Source organism: Euleptes europaea, chromosome 1 (genome assembly GCF_029931775.1).
Source record: "Euleptes europaea isolate rEulEur1 chromosome 1, rEulEur1.hap1, whole genome shotgun sequence".
In the NCBI taxonomy this organism is placed as follows: domain Eukaryota; kingdom Metazoa; phylum Chordata; class Lepidosauria; order Squamata; family Sphaerodactylidae; genus Euleptes; species Euleptes europaea.
This window is the reverse complement of record NC_079312.1, coordinates 116,238,247-116,254,260: the sequence shown is the minus strand read 5'-3', so window position 1 is coordinate 116,254,260 and position 16,014 is coordinate 116,238,247. Positions and strand designations below refer to the sequence as shown.

Genomic DNA, 16,014 nt, shown 5'->3' with positions numbered 1-16,014 from the left:
GGTTGGTTTTGGTTGGTCTGTCTCTCCTGGGATGCAGTTCACTGGATGGGGGGGAGGGAAAACGGCTTGGGCTTCCTAGATTTTGGTGTGATGGCGCTGTTGTCTTCCTAGGCGTCCTGTGTGAAATAAACGAGGACGATTGTGCTGTGAACCCTGGCAGCCGGGTCCCGAAATGCCTCAACAATGGGACGTGCGTGGACAGAGTGGGTGGCTACGGATGCAGCTGCCCGCCAGGCTTTACAGGCGAGCGCTGTGAGGGGGACATAAACGAGTGCCAGTCGAACCACTGCCACCCAAACAACACCCTCGACTGCGTCCAGGAAGCCAGTGATTACCAGTGCATTTGCAAGCCGGGTTACACGGGTGAGTGAGAGGAAAAAAAGTCTGGAATGAGATGTGTGTACAGGTTGTGCAGGGAAGAAAGTGGGAGGTGGACCACAGTGGTGAGTGTGGTAGGAGGGAGTAGACATAGAGTTGGAAGGGACACCAAAGGTAATCTAGTCTAGCCTCCTGCACAATGAAGGAAATTCACAGTTGCCTCCCTCCCCACTCCCTGGTGACCCCTGCTCTATGCCTCAGTGGAACAGGCTTCCTCAGGAGGTGGTAAGCGCTCGTTCCTTGGAGTTTTTTAAGCAGAGGCTAGATGGCCATCTGTCAGCACTGCTGATTCTATGACCTTAAGCAGATGATGAGAGGGAGGGCATCTTGGCCATCTTCTGGGCATGGAGTAGGGGTCACTGGGTGTGTATGGGGGAGGTAGTTGTGAGTTTTCTGCATTGTGCGTGGGGTTGGACTAGATGACCCTGATCCCTTCCAACTGCAGGATTCTAGGATTCTAGGAAAACAAAATACCTCCAGTTCCCCGGGCCCATCTGGCCTGCAGGAAAATTCCTTCCCTGTCGATCGGCATTACACTGGACATATAAGAAAGGGCCTCAAGACTTGCACATCCCTGCCTGCCCTCCCTCTCACGATCTGCCTGTATATTGGGTAAAATCAGCAAGTATGTGAAGACTTTATGGAGATTCCTCTTAGGCAATGTATGCTATGGGTATACTTACTACTCTCTCTAAAGATTAAAGAGAGGTTTGGCTCAGCAAGCAGCTCCAAAATGTTACATCTCACAGCCAGGGTTTCTGGTTACATACCCCTGAATTGACTCCTTCACTTTAGAATTTCAAAATGAGTATATGCATCTTCTGTTAAAGGAGCCATGATAGAATTGGGTTTTTGTTTCTCTAGAGCTAAATTGTTGCAACAACAGAATGTGAATCATACCAGTATGCCAGCTATGACTTGGTTGCCTTTTACAACCAAACCCCGAAAACAACAGCTTTGCGGTTGGTTTATCTCAGTGTAACGGAAGAAGATGAACATACCTTTCTGCTTGCTAGATGCTTATATGAATTGTCCCATGGCTTTTCATATTCTTCATGCCCAGCTGCTACATCTGTGAAATGAAGTTGTATTGTAAACCATGGTTTCTTCGATTTATTGCAAGTCTTGTATAGATTATTTGTTTTTCCTCTTAGTCCATCTCTCATAATAATACTGGTCAGTAGTAGCCCAAAATGATATTGCCTGAACATCCTGTTAATCTCCTTGCGCTGCATGCATTGCGTTCTTTGTCCCGGGGGTGGGAATTCCAACTTTCTTGACTATTTTTTACACATTTTGAAAAGAACATTTATTACAACATCATTCACAGCTCCACTTCCTATCTGTTTTTATCTAGAATCTTGCTTAGTATGTTCCATAGTTGTTCATAACCATATTCTTAAGGTCACACATGTGCATTACAATTGGATGTTAGGGAAGGTCATGCTGCATATAAACAGATTGTAATAGGTAGGTCAGGCAAGAGAGTGTGGATGTGCAGCTAACTGTGTTTGCGCAAGCCAGACAAAGAGTAAAGGATTTGTGCTCTTTTCCATGAATATATAAGCTACGTTGGGCTTCATATAAGAAGAATGTGCAAGAGGATAATGAATGGGGTGGGAGGCTTGGCCATTATCTGAAGGGAAAGACCACCAGCTACTGGAATTGGTACTAAGATGCCAATACAGTGTGTGTGCGTGTGTGTGTGTAGTGCTTTGCCATGCCCTTCCGGTAGTGTATGTGGAAGTCTCCACTGCTGATGCACTGTATTTCTTCTCCTCAGGCCGCCACTGCAAGAACATTGTGAATGTGTGTGAGTCTCAGCCTTGCCAGAATGGTGGGCAGTGTAAACTGGCAATTAATCTGCCTCTAGGATATACCTGCCACTGCCCCCCGGTAAGTGTTATGGATCACAGGTGTGCAGAACAAGAGAGTCATCACAAAATTTACATGAGGCTAGATTAAGGTGATGACGACAGTGGTTTGATGGTTGGTGGGGGGACCCACATAGCAGATTTGTTGCAACATTAATGGTTTTCAGCGCCTGTTAGGAAGGCATTTTGACAGTCAGATTTTGGGTAGAGCATCTGCAACAATGGTCTTCAGGCTTGCAAGATTTGTGATCCACTGAGCCTCGGAACCATTGAGCAGCAAGCATATAGCAGGACATCATGTGATAAGATGAGGAAGTTGTGTGATAGGAAGAGTTATGACCTCACTAGTCTCAAGGCTAGGATCATGGGCAGCGGATCGAGAGAGCTGGTGACAAGATACAGAAGCAAAGTACTAGGAGGTTTAACATATGAGGACCAAGCTGAGGGTCAGAGCCATGGACAAATTCTGTCTATAATGTGATGTCGTCGTAGTGTCTTGTTGTTCTGTGAGTATGCGGAGAAGAGCAAGAGGGCTGGCTTCTTTGCTCTCTACACAACAGCCTTTTACAAAGGGCAGCAAAAAAAAAAGGTAGCTCTGTAAAAATGCTGGTGAGCCTAGAAGAATCCTGTCTATCGGCGCTAGGAATATAAGTGCTCCTTTCTGAGGGCAAGACGGGGAACTAGGCCTTGTTGAAGAGAGAAGGGCTTTCTGTTGCTAGGCCAGTGAGGGAAGAGGTTTTTGACCTTGGCTGCCTTCCTGATCTAACCCTCTGTGTTGTCCCTCCCCAGAACTATTCGGGTATCAACTGTGAGCGCAGTTTGCCCTGCTGCCGGGAACTCTTCTGCTTTAATGGTGGCAGCTGCCGGACCACACAGCTGGGTGCTCGCTGCTTCTGCCTGCCTGGGTGGGCTGGCCCCGACTGTCGCCTCCGTGTCAACAGTAGCTGTGCGAGCTTCCCCTGCCACAATGGAGCTGCCTGCCACGAGATTTCTAGGCCCCCTTACTTCCAGTGCCTTTGCATCAATGACTTCACTGGCCCCCGCTGCCAGAATCTGCCTGCGCCCCCGGAACCTCACTGCCCCTGGGAGGATTGCGCTGAAAGGGCTGGGGATTCCTTCTGCGACAAAATGTGCAACACCCCAGCTTGTCACTGGGATGGGGGCGACTGTTCTTTGTTGGTTGATGACCCCTGGAAGCAGTGCAAGATCAGTCAGTGTTGGCAGTTCTTCAACAACAGCCAGTGTGATGAGCTCTGCAACAGTGTCGAGTGCCTCTACGACAACTTTGACTGCAAGCCCCATTACGGCGGCTGCAAGTGAGACCTTGCCCTGTCTGTCTGTCTGTCTGTCTGTCTGTCTGTCCGTCTGTCTGTCTGTCCGTCTCTGTCTCTCTATCTATCTATCTATCTATCTATCTATCTATCTATCTATCTATCTATCTATCTATCATGTATCTATCATCTAGCTATGTATCTGTCATGTATCTTATCTAGCTATCATCTAGCTATCATCTGTCTGTCTATCATGTATCTATCATGTATCTATCATGTAGCTATGTATCATGTAGCTATGTTTCATCTAGCTATCATCTATCTATCTATCTATCTATCTATCTATCTATCTATCTATCTATCTATCTATCTATTATCTCATGTATCTATCTATCATCTAGCTATATATCTATCATGTATCTATCTAGCTATCATCTAGCTGACATCTATCTAGCTATGTATCTATCTGTCTATTATCTATCTGTCTATCTAGCTATCATGTATCTAGCTATTATCTATCTAGCTATCTATCATCTAGCTTTCTGTCAGTCTACTACTGCTCATACAGCTCTAGCCTTGGGCAGAAAACAAAGAAACAAAAAATGCCTTAGTGCTATTCTTCTGATATTTAATTATCGCTCCTATAACTTTTGCCACAGAGTAACAGAATCATTTATAATAGCCACTTCACCTTCACCTTATACCACCAGATATCTCTTTGGACATTTCCAAATTTTTAAATAAAGGAGTAATTAAACTGGCCCTCAGCTCATTAAATATTGGACACTCCATGATGATATGTTTGATAGTTAAGACCTTGCCCTATATCTTGAGATGGGGAGGTCTCTAGCTGTGCATATTGTACCTGATGTATCTTAAATATAACATTGCAATAGGATGTTGGGTGTCACCTTTGATTAACAAAATGAGTACTGTATGCACAATATAGGTGCAATACGCAAGCCTTGTAGTGCTTTATTTCCTAATGGGAAGAAACTGAGACTGATGCGGTTTCTTCAGCCCCAGTACCCGACCAGAAAATGGTTGAGTCTCCGGTGTTAGCTTTGTGAAATTTTTGTAGAAGGAATCTCTTTCAGACCAACCATGTCTCATTGTGCCACCTCACAGACAATGTGCAGGTGGACTGTATGGCGGGATAGCAGGAATGATAGGCAGGAATGATAAGTTTCCATCCTCTTCTTCCACAGTCCTGTTTATGAGAAATATTGCTCGGACCACTTTGCTGATGGGCGTTGTGACCAGGGCTGTAACAACGAAGAATGTGGCTGGGATGGGTTGGACTGTGCCAAGGAAGTGCCCGAGAACTTGGCTAATGGCGTGCTGGTCATCACTGTGCTGCTACACCCTGACCAGCTGCTGCGCACAAGTACCCTCTTCCTGCAGAAGCTCAGCGCTATCTTGAGAACCTCCTTGCGCTTCCGCCTGGATGACAACGGCAACTACATGATCAAGCCGTATTATGGGTCAGCTGCCCGACATCGCCGGGAACTGGAGCAAGAGATTATTGGGTGAGTAGAACAGATGAGCCAAAGGTTAAGGACGTGTGTTGAAAAGGGGATCCAACGAGCTGCTGGGATGTCTTCTTCTCTAGGCTCAAAAAACACTGAGGCAGCCGGGCTCGGAGGTCTGGTATATTATTTTCAGTTGACTTCACAATAGAAGATAGCTGTGAAAGGATAGATCTGAGCTGTTTATCTGACATTCCTGAGGAAATGCCACAGATCAAAAGTGACCACATAAGAGGTTTTAGACTTAAGTAGAGGGTCATACAGAGAGAAATTGCCATAGCGGGACAAATTCTCAGAGAACTCTGGCATGATGTTGCCCAGATACTGATCCTAGTGTGTAATGGATAGGGTTGCAAGATGCCCAGTAATGACAAGCAATTGCCCACCAATTAGCGGGACTGCCTGCCGTCCCTCAGCTGGCTGGCGGACAGAAGCAGGGCAGCTGAAGGGGGGGGGGCAATCCATGTATGTACAGTGGCACGTGGCGCAATAACATCACTTCTGGGTTTACACTGGAAACAACAAGAACACTCTAGCACATTCCTCCAGAATCTTTATGGTTTCCATAGAGTTTTTGAGGAATGTGCTAGTGCATCCCTATCCCTTCCGTGGTAAACCCAGAAGTGATTTTATAGCACTGCTCATGCCATGCATACTCAAATTGCCCCCCCCCAACCCTACCACAACGAAGTTCCTGCCGGTGGCAAGGGGGAACCTAGCAACCCTAGTAATGTAGTCAAAACAGTGGAAGGCAGTGAATGGTGTTCCATTTTAAAAGGGGAGGGAGAAGAGGGGGAAACTGTTTCTGAGATGAGCTGCAATCAGTAGATTGGAAAGCCTGAAATTAAAGCCAAGCCACTGGACTGTAAGCATAGTTAGAATAAATGGGACACCCGTAATAAGTTAAGGAAGCCTCCACATCCTTTTTGTAAAAGGAAATCATGCCTCATGAATACAGTGGAACTCTTAAAGCTATTGATGAATCTGGGATGAGTAATCTTCTCTATAATGTGCTTCTTAAAAGATGCCCTTGGCAGTCTTTCAGAATGTCTAATAAACGATCAATGTGAAGAGCCAGCCTCTGTGAAGTGAGGGCTGAATGGGAAATGCCGATTTCATAGAGGGAGCTAACCAGCCCTGCCTTGCCCTAGAGGTATATGTGAAGCTCAGGGAAGAAGTTCAGTGCTACATAACATCTGCCTTTCCCGCCAGGTCTGTGGTTACTTTGGAGATCGATAATCGCCTCTGCTACCAGGCGTCAGACAAGTGCTTCCCTGATGCAGTCACGGCTGCTGACTACCTTGCCGCCCTGTCGGCCGTCGAGCGCCTAGAGTTCCCATACCCCCTCAAGTCTGTGAAAGGTGAAAATGATTTTCTTGTGGGTGAGGCAGTTGGAGAAAACAGTATCTTTATAAGGGGATCGCTGGGTTTGGCCTCCTACTCTTTTCCACAGATGGGATATTGCAAATTTAATTGCAGAGGTTTCCACATCCTGTGCAGGGTGGAGTCGGTGCCCTGCCTGCTCCGTGGCACGGACTTTCTTCTAGAACTTGCTGTTAGTTAGGCCTACTGTTCTATTGGCTTTTTCTCTCTACTAGTCTTGTCTGCTTCCAAGATGCTGAAAACACCTCGAGTGCTGTTCCCAAGGTGGTCCCCCGAGGGCTCTTGTGAAAGCACTGCTTGCTGTGCAGGCCGGAACTGGAGGCAGTGTGGTCCCACCAGTACAAGCCTTTCACTCTCCCATACCCCAGGCTGGAGATAGCAAGGATTTTCAGTAGACAATGGAGTAGGACTTGGAATGCAATGCAAACAACAACATGAAACAAACAAAATCTAGGACAGCTTTGGAAGGTTTTCCAATTTAGATTTTTCCAGAAAACCCACATGGCTGCCCAGACCTACTGCACGCATCAGGGGCTCCAGAAGACACCCCAACCATCCTGTTTGCTCCAGCACCCTCACCCCCACCAAGGTCCCAGGTATCTCCATCCTGCTGTGACGGTTGCTCCTATAGCGCTTTGTCCTGCCCCTAGTGGACAGCAGAGGGATTTAGTCTCTGAATCTCTTGCTCAGAGTTCCTAGGCACTGTTAGGGAGGAACGGAAGTTAAACACTAAACTTTAATTTAAGAAAAGAACTCTGTCCCTTGGGATGGCTTTCTTGGTGGATCCAACCATCTTCCACATACCCTTCGGCCAGCTTAAGGGACTTCCTCCAACTTAAGTGGCTCTTTCTGCATTGGAAGAATTAATTTGGAGGAAGGCTTAAAACTTGTGGCAAAAGGAAAGGTGAGGTGTAAATATAAATAAACTTTGCTCAGGGGAGTGGTAGGATAAGGGTAGGATCTACCCCACTGTGGCTAGGAGAGTCTCAGAGTTTGGTGACCTGTCAGCAAGGAAATAGTTTTGTATCTTCTAAAAGGACTCAATCGTACAAAGTGATCCAAATTTCATCCCCCCAAAAGTAAATTGTTGGTGCCACAGAAATCAGGAAATAATATTGCCACACCTTAAAAGCAGGAGTGGCACAAACTCCAGTCAATAGGGCCTTCAAAATCTACCTCAGGTGTACAGCTTTTCCAGAAATTCAAACGCTCTCTTAGTCTCTTACAATCCTCCTGGTATGGGTGGGGGGGAGATTTCAAAATCGACCATTGCCAGTTTTCTGTCTCCTCGGCTGCCACAAATGCTCCTCCAGCAGAGATATGTAGGGCAGCTTACCTGGGTGTCTAGCTCAGCTTTCACGAGACATTACAAGTTAGATTATTGGGCTTCTGCTAAACCCGCCTTTGGCAGACATGTCCTCCAACAGGTTTTACCCCAGGCTCTCATCTGGGAAGAAACAGTTTTTTACAACCTATTCAAGGACCCCTTCCTTTGCTCATGGAGAACAAAACACTGGACCCATGTGCGAGTGTTTCTTCTTATCAGTAGGTTGGAAGGTATCCTTTTCCTCCTGCTTTTCAGCCCTCTGAGACTGTGGGGTGTTTAAATGAGCAGCTATTTAAAGACTTCCTTATCTGCCTTTCACTTTACACCTCTTGTTTTCTGTAACAGTTCTTACAGTGTTCTGTGCACTGTTCCACTGAGTTTTTTCTTCAGCGTTAACATCTTAATAGCTTGGCAGGCCGTGAACTGGGGGGTCTGCCTCCAGACGCCCTTGCAATTAAATTGGCACAGACCTTGGCCTATGCAGTGAGTAGGAGGCATAACCCATTCAAGGATACCTTCCAATTCAATCCACGGGTGTGAAGAAACCCTCATGGTTAGTCCAGTGTTAGAGATTCCACCCCCCCATCCCAAATTGAAAATGGGATGTCTAGTGGAATTTCCCAAGAGCTCCGTGGCACAGAGTGGTAAGCTGCGGTACTGCAGTCCAAGCTCTGCTCACTACCTGCGTTTGATCCCAACGGAAGTTGGTTTCAGGTAGCTGGCTCAAGGTTGACTCAGCCTTCCATCCTTCCGAGATCGGTCAAATGAGTACCTGGCTTGCTGGGGGTAAAAGGGAAGATGACTGGGGAAGGCACTGGCAAACCACCCCGTAAACAAAGTCTGCCTGGTAAATGTCGGGATGTGATGTCACCCCATGGGTCAGGAATGACCCGGTGCTTGCACAGGGGACCTTTACCTTTATCTTAGTGGAATTTTATAGTAAGTGGTTGGCATTCTTTAATTTGGTGATATTGTTGCTGCAGGGGAAAAGATGCCGCCTGGGGATGATCCTTACAAGCTAGTGCCACTGCTGGTGGTAGCAGCTGTGATCCTCCTGGTGATCCTGGTGCTGGGCGTGTTGGTGGCCCGGCGCAAAAGAGAGCACAGCACCCTTTGGTTTCCGGAGGGTTTCGGCCTGAAGAAAGAGAGCAGCAACAAGAACCGGCGTGAGCCTGTGGGCCAGGATGCTTTGGGCATGAAGTAAGGAGCTCTTCTGCACTGAGGTGCTGCCCAAAATCCATCCCCCCTGTCCCTCTATTGGTTTGCAGCTACTTTGAGAAGGGGTTGTGGTGCAGTGTTATAGCATCCACTTGGCATGCAGAAGGTCCCAGGTTCAATCCCTGGCATCTTAAGTTAATCGATGAAGTAGTAGGTGCTGTGGGAGACTCTGGAGAGCTGCTGCTCGTCAGAGTAGACAGTGCTGACTTTGATAGAGCAAGGGTCTGATTTGGTAAAAGGCCCAATGTTCAGAGAACGGGCAGCCACAGTGTTCTTTTATTGTATTCCCAGTAGTGGTGCTTCAATTAGGTGATAGAGAACTCTGATCCATGGGTGGAATGGTGCAAAGGGGGGTGTAGACCAAAACTCCTCAGTGTATGTCCTGAACTGCTAAAGCTTCAATTCTGTATCTTCCTTCCCCTGCAGGAATATTAGCAAAGAGGAGAACCTGATAGGGGATAACTCAGAAGACTGGCTAGAAGCAGAGTGCCCAGAGGCCAAGCGACTGAAGGTACTGCCTGTTTTTACCTGGGCTGAAGCCTTGACTCACAAAAGGATTCCAGTTCATCTTTGGAGCTGGTCCCCTTCTCTCTTCCTGTACACTCAAGTCCATGCACTGGTTTTTCTCCTGTTCCCTTCAGCTGTCAGAGACCTGATTCATTTGGGCTTCCCCAGTAAGAAGAGTGCATGTAGTTCAGTGCAGCCGGTGAACAGAGGTTTCTTTGCGACAACGGTGTGTGTGTATTCTTTCCTACTAGGTGGAAGAGCCAGCCATAGACTGTGAAGACCCAGTGGACTGCCGTCAATGGACGCAGCATCACTTGGTGGCAGCAGACATCCGCATGCCACCCTCTATGGCCCTGACACCGCCCCAGGGCGAGTTCGATACAGATTGCATGGATGTCAATGTCCGTGGGCCAGGTAAGTGGGAACGGGGGTGTTATACAGAGACCACAAGCTCCAGTTTGCAGTCCAGTTAATGTGAAGCGCTGCATGCTGGGGAATGTAGTCTTTGTGGATACATCTAATAGGCATGACTTTCTTTCTCGTTCAAGAAGTCCAGCATGAATCGCTCCGGGCTAGACATATGATACTGTGAGAGGGGAGCGTGTATATCTTTTTTCCTCTCCCAATCCCTTATTGATATCTCCTTTTTTTTAGATGGTTTTACCCCTCTTATGTTGGCCTCCTTTTGTGGCGGTGGCATGGAGAGTGATCTGGCCGAAGAAGAAGAAGCCGACGACTCCTCCGCCAATATAATCTCCGACCTAATCTGCCAGGGGGCTAACCTGAGCGCCCAGACCGACCGCACGGGCGAGACCGCGCTGCACTTGGCCGCCAGATATGCACGAGCGGATGCTGCCAAGCGTTTGCTTGATGCCGGCGCTGATACCAACGCGCAGGACAACACGGGGCGTACGCCGCTGCATGCCGCTGTAACTGCTGATGCCCAGGGAGTCTTCCAGGTGAGCAATCCATGTGCTGCATCCTTTCCATCCTCTGCGGATCAGAGGAATCTTAAATCCAGGACTGATACCCCTTTCGCTACTTTTGCCTCTCCTGGAAGCACCTCAGAGCTGTTTTTTAGGTCACCTGTCTGTTGTTGCTGTGGGCCCCTTAGAAAAGTAGTGGCTGTATTTCCCACTGAGAGAGCTTGAGAAGACCTGGATTGTAGTGGAGCTTACAACATTGGGTGAGTGTGTGCGTGGGCACACACACCCTCGAGGGATATTTCAGCACCGCTCCTATCTAACTCCACACTGCTGTTACCAGATCTTGATCCGGAATCGGTCTACAGACTTGGATGCCCGAATGGGGGATGGTTCGACGGCGCTGATCCTGGCAGCCAGGCTGGCTGTAGAGGGTATGGTGGAGGAACTGATTGCCTGCCACGCCGATGTCAATGCTGTGGATGAGTTGGGTATGTAAAACTGGCTTATTCCAGAGCCTGGGTGGCTGTCAGGCTCAGTCCTTTGCTTGGCTGTTTTCTATTAATGTCTTCCGCTACAAGCTTTTAGGAGATCACCTCTTGACTACATTTGCCACAGCAAGCTTCTCTCACATTAACTCCCTACATTCATGCATACAAATGTGTTCCCCAGAGGGTTGGATCCAGACTAAAATTTCTGCTCATGCAAGAAGAAGTAGAGTTGGTTTTTATATGCCGACTTTCTCCACCACTTAAGGAAGAATCAAACCGGCTCACAATCCTCTTGATGCTGCTGGGAACTTTATAACTGCTTGGGGTTTGCTTGGATATCTGTCTCCATGAAAGGGCAGCTCATTTGATGAGAGGGTGATTCTAGGCTGGTGGAGCTCTGATGGGAGGTATGGAAGAGACTATCTGGCATGATAGTGGGGAGGGAAGTAACTTAGGAGCAATAGGAGCAAGGCACTTCTGTCACTGGAACACAGAGTTCCTGCCTTCCTCCTCCCACTGCAGCCCATTGATCTCCCCAAAATGCTGCTCCGGGCGGGACTCTTAGGAACAGCATGACAGGCAAATTGGGGGCCTGCAGCCAGAAGAGAGGATTGGTGGAAATCACCCTACTCCTCTGGCAGCGGAAAATTTAGTCTGGATTCAACCCTAGATCCTCAGTCTACCAGAAAGAATTCACTTATCTGTGGGGATGCCAGGTCCAGGTTGGGAAATACCTGGAGATTTTAGGGGTGGAGCCTGAGGAAGGTGGAGTTTGGGGGGGCGGGGACTTTGCTGGGGTAGAATGCCAGAGAGCCCATTTTCCAAAGCAGCTGTTTCCTCCAGGCAAACTGATCTGTCGCAGTAGTGGGAGCTCTCCTCCTGTGTGCACCCAGACAGGATGGGGAGGTGGTGGAACACGACCATTCCTCTTGCTACAAAAACGCCTTGGTATTTGGTCTTCAGTGAATTGGATATGATTCTGGGCTGTGCAGGTTGCTTTTTGGGGGCTGTTCCTCTTGATGCTGCTGGGAACTTCATAACTGCTTGCAGTTTGCTTGGCCCCCTGTCTCCACGGAAGGGCAGTTCATCTGTTGAGAGGGTGATTTTGGACCGGAGGAGCTCTGATGTTGATGGGAGGTGGGGAAGAGACTATCTGGCATGACAGCGGGGCGGGGTGGGGAAGTAACTTAGGAGCATTAGGAGGGCAGGAGGCTTCCGGTGGGATCTGAGAATCATCAGCAAGGGAGAAATGATAATGTTCTGTCTCTCTCGCTCTGCCAGGTAAATCAGCCCTGCACTGGGCAGCAGCCGTCAACAATGTAGAGGCCACCATTGCACTGTTGAAGAACGGGGCCAACAAGGATATGCAGGACAGCAAAGTAAGTTCTTGGTCGCACTTGTTTCCTTCCCACTTTCATGTGTCGCCTGTTCTAGGAGGGACCCCTGCTTATTCCTGCCCACAGCAGGACAGGTTCTTTCTGTAGTGGTACATGCATCCTTGCTAGTCCTAATGGTACAGTCTAGGGCAGTGGTCGGCAAACCGCGGCTCGCGAGTCGCATGCTGCTCTCTGGCCCCTTGAGTGCGGCTCTGGAAAGCGCCCTCCTCCTCCCCCCTTTTCCTCCCCTCACAGCGCGGCCGGGTTTTGCACGCAGCGCTCGAGGACCGGTGGCACCAAGGCGGGCGGCGGCAGCTAATCAGCGGGTGGGATTTTTCGTGCTGGTTTTGGCTGGCGGAGGAGGCCGAGGCTGAGGACGGGTGGACAGGCGTACAGCACGCCGGCCGGTGTGGGGGGAAGGAAGGAAGGATCCCAGGCAGTGGCGAGGAGGAGGAGGACTTCGGGGCCCGGGGGGCGAAGCCATGTTTGATTCATTTGTACTCTCTTTTTGGGATTTGTACTCTCTACATGCACATTTTCCCCATCCAGATTCTCAAAACTCTGCATGGGGGGGTTATTGGCCATTTATGAATGGGAGGTTTTGCCTTGGATTTGCCTCTCAGATGCACATTTTCCCCATCCAGATTCTCAAAACTCTGCATGGAGGGTTATTGGCTATTTATGAATGGGAGGTTTTGCCTTGGATTTGCCACTCAGATGCACATTTTCCCCATCCAGATTCTCAAAACTCAACCATAAGCCCCCCTGCAGAGTTTTGAGAATGCAGATGGGGAAAATGTGCATCTAGAGAGCGGCAAATCCAAGGCAAAACCTCCCGTGCATGAATGGTGCATGAAAAGTGAATGGTGCATGAAAAGGCATTTTGGCTCTCAAAATAAATCTCAATCGTTGTGCTGTTGATATTTGGCTCTGTTGACTAATGAGTTTGCCGACCACTGGTCTAGGGGAGGGGGAAAAAACAAGCAGCTCAAGCTCATTCGTTGCCCCTGCTCTAGAACTCCCATTGAATGTGTATACTGTGTACAGTTCTGGTCACCGCACCTAAAAAAGGATATTGCAGAGCTCAAGAAGGTGCAGAAAAGAGCAACCAAAATGATCAGGAGGTTAGAGCAACTGCCCTATGAGGAGTGGTTAAAACACTTAGGGCTGTTTAGCTTGGAAAGAAGGTGGTTAAGGGGAGACATGATAGAGGTCTATAAAATTGTGCATGGTATGGAGAGAGTGGGCAGGGAGAAGCTTTTCTCCCTCTCGTGATACTAGAACGCGGGGTCATCTGCTGAAGCTGGAGGGAGAGAGATTCAAAACTGATTAAAGGAAGTATTTCTTCGCACAACACATAGTTAAATGCCTCAGGTTGTGGTGATGACCACTGCCAACTTGGAAGGCTTTGAGAGGGGAGTGGACATGTTCATGGAGGAGAGGGGTATTCATTGCTACTAGTAAAAATGGATGCTAGTCGTGATGCATACCTATTCTCTCCAGGATCAGAGGAGCATGCCTAATATATTCGGTGCTGTGGAACACAGGCAGGACAATGCTGCCGCAGTCGTCATGTTTGTGGGCTTCCTAGAAGCCCCTGGTTGGCCACTGTGTGAACAGACTGCTGGACTTGATGAACCTTGGTCTCATCCAGCATGGCCTTTCTTATGTACATGCCCATCAATCTGTCTCCTTTGCAACAGGAGGAAACACCACTGTTCCTGGCAGCCCGGGAAGGCAGCTATGAGGCAGCCAAAATCCTGCTGGATCACTTTGCCAACCGCGAGATCACCGACCACATGGATCGGCTGCCACGCGATGTCGCTCAAGAGCGCCTGCACCACGACATTGTCCGGCTCCTGGATGACTACAACACTGTGCGCAGCCCGCAGGGGGGGCTGCCTTCAGGCCACACCCTCTCCCCTCTCATGTGCCCTCCCAATAGCTACTTACCCAGTCTCAAGCCCACTCCCCAGGGCAAGAAGAGCCGACGGCCTAGTGCCAAGAACGTGACAGCGGGCAGCAGTGCCAGCCTGGCACGAGAGAGCAAAGAGGCCAAGGCACGTGGCAAGAAGCTCAACCTGGAGTGCCAAGGTACTCTCCTGGAGAGCTCTGTCACTCTGTCCCCTGTTGACTCACTGGACTCCCCATATGTGCCCAATCCTGCCTCGCCCGGGGTCTTCCACACGGCCAGTGCCTCATTGTCAGTGCCCTCCACTCCCATGGTCCATGGCATGATGGAGGCACCCTTTGCCGTCAGCTTGGCACGCCTCAGCGATCTGGGAGATGGCACTCTTCTCTCCATGAACCGCCTCTCGGTGCCACCTGGCCGCATGGGGCTCAGCCTGGGGATGGTCAGCCCCGTGGCGATGCCCTTTGACTGGCACGCCCGCGTGCCCACTTCCCAGTGCCAGCCGATCATTGGAGTAGTACACCCTGCGGCCTCCCACCCTAACCTGCACCAGCCAGGCCAGGCCTTCCCGCCGGGCCTCCTCCTCTCCAATCACATGGCTATGGGGCACAGCTCCCAGGGGTTGCCCAACCCCCCTCCTTCCTCCGCCAAGGAGCCAACCCAACCCATGCCCCCACCGGCAACCACCATGCGTACCAACCAACCCGTCTCACCCCCGGAGGGCCAGGGGGCCCCCCGTCCAGGGCCCCCACAGTACTTAAAGGCAGCAGGGGTGGAGGACTACCCGACCCCGCCTTCTCAACATAGTTACACGCAGGGGCAGGATGCCACACCCAAGCACTTCCTCCGCCCGACCAGCGAGCACCCCTACCTGACTCCCTCACCGGAGTCCCCCGAGCAGTGGAGCAGCCCCTCCCCTCACTCCTTGTCTGATTGGTCGGAGTCCACACCCAGCCCTTCAGTTCTGGGGCCCAGCCACACCCAGCTTCCTGCGGCTGAGCCCTCCACTAAGATGCAGGTGTTTGCATGAGATGCTGGACAGTGGAGCAGATCCCAGGGGCCCGCGCCCCTCTGTGGCCCCCATTGGGGCCTGTGCCTGCCTCAGGGGATCTGTTGTTCCCCAAATTGTGTTTTTTATAAGAAAAAAACTTAAGTGTAAAAAGATTTTTTTTAAAAAAAACATTTTTTTTGCCTGCTCTGGGAGGGGAAAGGCCTGGCCTCCCCCTTCCCTCACTGCCACAGAGTCCAGGCTGGCTCTCTGCCCCGTCCCTAGTACCATGGCAACTAGGTTTCCGGGGAGTTCTTTTTTAAAAATAATTAAATAAATGAAAGTAAACCCCCTTTTGTATAAACTCTGCATTTACTCCAAACGCTTTATTTTTTACAACGTATTCACTGTTAAGCCTCGTTGTGCCGTTCCTCTCTCAGTGGGTCTTGAGCGGTGAAGGCCGGAGAGAGAAACGCACCCCTCGCTCCCCCCCCCTCTGCACAGTGCTGCCTCTCGGGCCGAGCACCCGCTTCCCCCTCACCATGTTGAGGTGGGATTCTGCTCACTGTATTTGTGTACTGGGTACACAGCGTTAGCCCAGACTGGCACTGCCGTGCAGAGGGGCTGAGCCCAAAACCTGTCCCCTCAGACCCCCCCCCCTTCCACACTGGGCACTTCATCACATTCCAGGTTAATTTATTCATTTTAAATTCTGCAGCATTCCCTCCCCACCCCCCGCCAATTCCCCTCAAATTCCTCTATTTGGGGGGGCTGCTTCAGCTCATGCTAGCCACAGTCGTGGGGATTTCCCAGTCTCCAGGGTATTCTGAGCCACTG

The 16,014-nt window shown here is 49.8% G+C and overlaps 1 protein-coding gene across 1 annotated transcript in view; it reads left to right on the top strand.

The window, feature by feature from the left end:
* NOTCH3 (notch receptor 3) overlaps nt 1–15,506 on the top strand; it is a 78,426-nt gene extending 62,920 nt beyond the window's left edge. Inside the window, exons 23-34 of the mRNA XM_056857778.1 lie at nt 112–363; nt 2,162–2,274; nt 3,042–3,568; nt 4,732–5,052; nt 6,265–6,413; nt 8,746–8,962; nt 9,407–9,491; nt 9,739–9,901; nt 10,142–10,446; nt 10,754–10,901; nt 12,183–12,280; nt 13,981–15,506. Coding sequence (XP_056713756.1) covers nt 112–363; nt 2,162–2,274; nt 3,042–3,568; nt 4,732–5,052; nt 6,265–6,413; nt 8,746–8,962; nt 9,407–9,491; nt 9,739–9,901; nt 10,142–10,446; nt 10,754–10,901; nt 12,183–12,280; nt 13,981–15,219 — 3,617 coding nt within the window. The 3' untranslated portion in view covers nt 15,220–15,506. The remainder of the gene's footprint in view (nt 1–111; nt 364–2,161; nt 2,275–3,041; nt 3,569–4,731; nt 5,053–6,264; nt 6,414–8,745; nt 8,963–9,406; nt 9,492–9,738; nt 9,902–10,141; nt 10,447–10,753; nt 10,902–12,182; nt 12,281–13,980) is intronic.
* Nucleotides 15,507–16,014: the final 508 nt, after the last annotated feature.